The 6,000-nt window shown below is 41.8% G+C and overlaps 1 protein-coding gene across 3 annotated transcripts in view; it reads right to left on the bottom strand.

Moving 5' to 3' along the window:
• Positions 1-2,305: 2,305 nt before the first annotated feature.
• HSD11B1 (hydroxysteroid (11-beta) dehydrogenase 1) overlaps positions 2,306-6,000 on the bottom strand; it is a 49,701-nt gene continuing 46,006 nt past the window's right edge. For all 3 annotated transcript variants that reach the window (XM_011938100.1, XM_011938088.1, XM_011938083.1), the window contains 2 exons: positions 4,373-4,516; positions 2,306-2,920 (listed from right to left, as the gene is read on the bottom strand). In XM_011938100.1, coding sequence (XP_011793490.1) covers positions 2,703-2,920; positions 4,373-4,516 — 362 coding nt within the window. In that variant the 3' untranslated portion in view covers positions 2,306-2,702. The remainder of the gene's footprint in view (positions 2,921-4,372; positions 4,517-6,000) is intronic.

Genomic DNA, 6,000 nt, shown 5'->3' with positions numbered 1-6,000 from the left:
TGGGCAGATATTTAAGGGGCAGGGGAGCCAGGTTAGGAACTGGATGAGGACCCTTGAGAGAATCTCTTAGGAAGGACTTGTTGATTGCTGGCTCCCTAAAAAAGACCACCAAACAACCTGTTGATAAGGCAAAGCTGGAGTCTTGATGGAGTCTTAGACTCTGAGAGTGGAGAGGGTAAAGTCAGGGTCTTTATGGGGCTTTGAAGTCTAGGTTAAGGTGAGACTTCAGCATGGTGACTTTATTTGAATTGGATAAGGATCGTGATGCCATAGTTGGAGACTGGTGAGCACAGTGAAGCTGGGGTTTGGAACTAAGGGTTCCAAGCAGTCTTAAAGAGTAGCAGTTATTTGATGCTATCTATTGAAAAGTTCAGCACTTTTAAATGCGTTTGCAACATTTATCTTAGCGGACAAGAGTTTCTTGGAATAGTAAAGTCATGCTGATAAGAGAATGGAATGTTGAAATCGTGTTAATGAAGATAATAAGCTATATGGGTGTAGATAGTTTCAGTTCTCAGACCTACTTTTTGAGATCTTCCCCTTTAGATTCTGAAGAAAGTCTCATTTAGAAAGAAGTTTAACCTCTCCCCAAGCGAATTCTAACTCAGCTTTAATATTATCTCTACCCTTGAGTAAAGGAATTACTGTGCTTCATCTCACTGTGAAGAAGGAGTCTCATTTCTACAAGAGACTGAAGGATGTTAATCTGATTGATCAGAAACCAAGACATATATTAGGCCATGTTGCAAGTGTGGGTGCATTTCATGTCAGAAACCAGACTACATTTTTTGGCCCTTTTTGTTTCGTTTTGTTTTGCACATGGATGCAGCCAGGTCTCTCCTGCTCCCTTGCACTGAGCATAGCCTTGGAAGGACCTCTAAGAAAAGTGCAGCCATATTAGCATGCTCAGATCCAGCCCTTTGTCCATGGGGCTGGCAGCCTCAATAGATTCCAATATGTTCTGCTGCCCAGTCATTTAGATTCAGAGGCAGGAAAAGAAAATTTCCCCTGCACTTTTAGGCACATGTCTCATGTCCCAGCATTACTTACCCTGGAAGCTGTGTGTTTGGGAGTGTTGCAGTTCCTGATGGATATACCCCATTCATTTCTCCAGATCATTCGTTACCCTTTTCCATCTGCTCTGTACATGGGGAAGCTGACCTGTATGGTCTATACCTATCTGCTCCCTTGCCCCTCTGTTCAGCTAATGCGAAACACTGGCCAGAGATCAGAGGGAGGGAAGAGTGTGAGGTGAGGCTGGAGTGTTTGTTCCCCTAGATACCTCCTTCACAATCCTTAGTGGGCTGGCTGCATCTCTCTTTTTTTTTGAGATGGAGTTTTGCTCTATTGCCAGGCTGGAGTACAGTGGCACAATCTCAGCTCACTGCAACCTCCGCCTCCCAGGTTCAAGCAATTCTCCTGGCTCAGCTTCCCAAGTAGCTGGGACTATAGGCGCACACCACCACACCTAGCTAATTTTTTTATTTTTAGTAGAGATGGGGTTTCACCATGTTGGCCAGGATGGTCTGAACCTTTTGACCTGGTGATCCACCCACCTCAGCCTCCCAAAGTGCTAGGATTAGAGGCGTGAGCCACAGCGCCTGGCTGGCTGGCTGGCTGCATCTCTTAACTAAATGTCACAGCTCCTGCCATGTGGTACTCTCCACACAGGTCTTCACATCTCAGAGTTTGTGTAACAGGTCTCTTCTCTTGTCCCTGTGGGCCTTAGGATGGAAACAGCTGCAACTAACCCTGAGATATCACTATCTTTTGTGATTTCCCTATGCCTTATCCCTTTTTTTCTTAAATGCTACCAAAATTACCCAATTTGAGGGTGCCATCTCTTACTTCTTGGGCCCTGATCATATAGGGCTTTGGTGAGTTGTTCATCTTGCTGATGTTTTGTTTCCCATTTAATCGTAGTTAGGTGATGCCTAATAAGTGCTTACTAAATATTTGTTGAATGAATAAATGTCTAAATGAGTGAGTGGCAGGATTTGAACTCCAACTCTCCCTCTCCAAACTTCCAATGTAGAGTTTAGTGTTCACATGTAACGTACAGATGCTTGATGTTCTCTGAGAGCAGTAAATGGGCCATTGGGTCTGTGGCTCAAGTTTCTGGGACCTCTATTTCCCTGGGTTTGCCCTAGTTCCTTAGGCCTAGATGTCTTCTTTCCCAGAGGAGCAATATGCAATCATATGAAGAATTTCAGAAATATACAGAAAAGAAAAAGACACAATATTCCCCACCAAACAAAGATTAGGGTGATTTCTTCCACTCAGGAACAGATAAAGAGTTCAGACCACAGTTTATGATTTTAAAGAAACTATCCTGAATAAGCTCAAGTTATAGCTACCAGTTATGAATTTATAAAGTTTATGTGACCTTTATTATAATTAATATTGTATTAATCATCACATATTATTATATATAAGAGATAAATTTAATATACTATCTGGTAATTATACCTATGTTTACTAACAATTTTATAACTGCTGGCTGCAGTGGTGCATGACATTCATTATTATTACGTTTCCATTGTGCAAATGTTAGAGGAACTCCTTCCATTTGTCAGGTGTGACCCATGACTTGCATGTCTCTGGGGACACTCTGGGAAGATGTCTTCATGGACAAGAGCTCAGATAAATATGAGACAGAACAGTCCCAAAATCTCTCAGCATGCCCAGCCCTCAGGGAGTTCCTAGTTTTTTATGAATCTGTCCATATTATAGGTTGTTGAGTAGAGAAATTCCAGGATCTTCCTGCATGGATTTCTCATCAGAAGAGTGGTCCAGAGTGAGCTGTCATAATATACTTCTTCTTGGCGCAGAGCTCCCCCTTTGATGATCTCAAGTGCACATTCCTCCTTTGGAGCTGCTTGCATATTGATTATCCCAGAAACTGCCTTCATGGCTGTGTCTATAGAATGACAAGGGAAGAGTAGGGTTATCCGACTATGACAGTCTACATGATGGAAGGCCTGGAGACATCAACCACTTAGCTGTCAGGGGCTTTTGGCAGTGTTTGCTCTGCAAGCCTTACAGGCGCTATAGGGAATACATGGAGAGACTGGGTATGTTAGAGTCTGTTGGGCAAAGAGAGGCCTTAGTGTTAATAGGGGCCTTGCCTTCCTGGATGGAGATTGATGGGAGCAGTTAGAGGTGATTACTCAGGAGATCTGAATCATGCTCTTTCTTGGGTATTTTGGTTGGAGGCGGAGAAGTAATATGGGGGAGCAGAATGAGGATAGAAGTCTCATAATGACTCAGTAGCTAATGGGAAATGCCGGTGGGCAAAACCAGAGTGCTGTATGATAATGACTTACTGTCTTATAAAAGGAAGAGATACTCAAGAATCCAGGCTTTTGCTCCCTTGTCACCACTTTCACTTCTCTCTCTTTCCAAGTTTTCATGTCCATCTTGTACAACTTCTCTCTCTCTCCATTCCTTTCTTGTTTCCCTCTGGGCCTCGGTCTCTTTCTTTACTTCTCTAACTACTACTCAATTACTCTTCAAAGAGAATTTTCTTTTAATATCTGCCACGTGTTTTAGATAAACTTGTATTTGGACTTAACAGAACAGTTGTAAAATTTACATGCAGTACCCTCTTATATTCCACATTTGCTCCCCCTGTTTGCAACATCACACATAACCATTGTGCAATGATTTAGGACAGGTACAATAATAGAATTGATACAATATATTAACTAAACTACAGAACTTATTTTTTCATTAATGTTCCTTTTATGTTCCTGGATCTTATCCAGGATTCCACTTAGTAGTAATTTCTTCCCATCTTTCTTCTAATCTGTGACAGTTCTTCAGCCTTTCTTTGCATCTCATGGCCTTGATACTTTTGAAGAATACTGACCAAATGTTTTATAAAATGTTCCTTGATTTGGGTTTGTTCATTGTTCTCTTATGATTGGAGTGGGGTCATGTATTTTGGCAAGAACACTACAAAAATGATGTTGTATCCTTCTCAGCACATCACATCAAAGAGTTCATGATACCAGTGTGTCTTATTACTGGTGATGCTTTTAAGAAACACAAACTTGTACTTGATAAGTCTCATATAGGAACATAATGGTCATTGAGTGTCCATGAGGACATAAGGTGTTCAGCAAAGGGTTAAGTGATGAATGTGGTGAGACCCAGCCACCTTGGTAATCAAACTGGAAAGGAGATTCAAAGAATAGCCAGAGCCTCCACTGGTGACAGAAATGCCTTTAAATGAGACAGCTAGTGCTTTCTGCACTGGTTCGTTTTTAGTGCATTACATATGAGGTCGGGGAGTTCAGCACCTTTGTTTATCCACAATGGTAAGGCAGACAGTTCATCTGCAGGTAATTATTCAAAGTCTTGACCTTACCTGTGTCTATGAGGCCAAGAACACAGAGAGTGATTGATACATTGACCTTGGCCACTGAATATTCCTTTCTGATGGAGGAGAAGAACCCATCCAAAGCAAACTTGCTTGCAGAATAGGCAGCAACCATTGGATAAGCCACTTTCCCTAGATGATAGATTAAAGAAATGGGTTAATAAGGTGGCCCATTTCAGCTTCTGACAGAGCTGATCTTTATCTGTAGTAGGCTTTGTAACTCCTATGGTGTCCTTTTACCCCTTTGAGTCTTAGTTTCTCTGTATTCCCCATGGAAATTATACTGCTATATTGAATTTTGAAAAGAAAAACATTAAGGTATCGAAGGCATGGGGTGGGATTGGGCTGCAGGACAGCCTTCACTGAAGAGGGACTGTTTAGGGTTTTAGTAAAGGCAATAAACAAGCGAGGCTACAAAAGAGCCATGTAATTCCACAGCTGCTAACTCTTCCACCTCTGAACCAAGTGCTGGGGATCCAAGAGTTTGACAAGTGATCTCTGCCAACTCAGTGACCTGTTGACAATGGAAAGGGTATGTTTTACTTTCCTTACAAAGGGATTTAAAAAAACACTGTCCTGGCTGGGTGCGGTGGCTTGCACCTATAATCCCAGCACTTTGGGAGGCTGAGGTGAGCAGATCACTTGAGGTCAGGAGTTCGAGACCAGCCTGACTAACATGGTGAAACTCCGTCTCTACTAAAAATACAAAAATTAGCTGGGCGCATGCCTGTAGTCCTATCTATTCAGGAGGCTGAGGCAGGTGAATCGCTTGACTTTGGGAGGCGGAGGTTGCAGTGAGCTGAGATCGTGCCACCACACAGAAGCCTGGGTGACAGAGACTCCATCTCAAAAAAAAACAAAAAACAAAATCCTGTCTTTGCTTTTCTACCCAAAACCACTTTTTTAAAAAACGTTCACGAGACTGCTTAATTCTCACTCAAGTTTTTTGAAGGATATGTGAACATATGCCTAATAGGATAAAATATTACTAATACCCTTTTTAGGAGGGGAGAGTAGAAGTGACCTGAGACCCTACAGTCTTTACTGAGGTACTTTAAAATCAATTGTCTGCTAATTCCAGAGTTTGGGTAATTTTAAGATTGATCTTTATTGATTTCCTTTCCTCCTAAGTATGGGTCATATTTACTATTCTTGTATGGGTGTTAATTTTTTATTGTATCCTGGATATTGTGAATGATACATTGCAGGGTGTCTGGATTCTGTCACATTCCTCCAAAGAGTGTTGATTTGTTTTGTTTGTTTGTTTGTTTGTTTTTTAAGTGGCCAGTTAACTTGGGTGAAACGCTGTCTCTTGTAATAAGTATCAGCTGAAATCTCTTTTCAATTATTTGAATCTTAACTTGGCTGCTTGATTTCTGCATCGCCCATGCATTGTTCAGAGAACAACTAGAGATTTGGACAGAGCTTATGTATAGGATTGTTTCTCCACTGTGACTCTCCTTTCCAGCATATCCCCCTTTACATTCCAGCTGTTACGGTAACCCCAACCTCTTCCTTCTAGCTATTCATGTTGGCAAGATGGCAGGTTTCTAGCCCAGCTATGGCACTGATTGGGACTGCCCTTAGGCATAAAGCTATACAAGTGGGAAATTCGC

Source organism: Colobus angolensis, unplaced genomic scaffold, assembly GCF_000951035.1.
Source record: "Colobus angolensis palliatus isolate OR3802 unplaced genomic scaffold, Cang.pa_1.0 Scaffold100, whole genome shotgun sequence".
NCBI classification, from domain to species: domain Eukaryota; kingdom Metazoa; phylum Chordata; class Mammalia; order Primates; family Cercopithecidae; genus Colobus; species Colobus angolensis.
The sequence above is the reverse complement of the archived record's forward strand: the minus strand, read 5'-3'. Positions and strand labels throughout refer to the sequence as shown.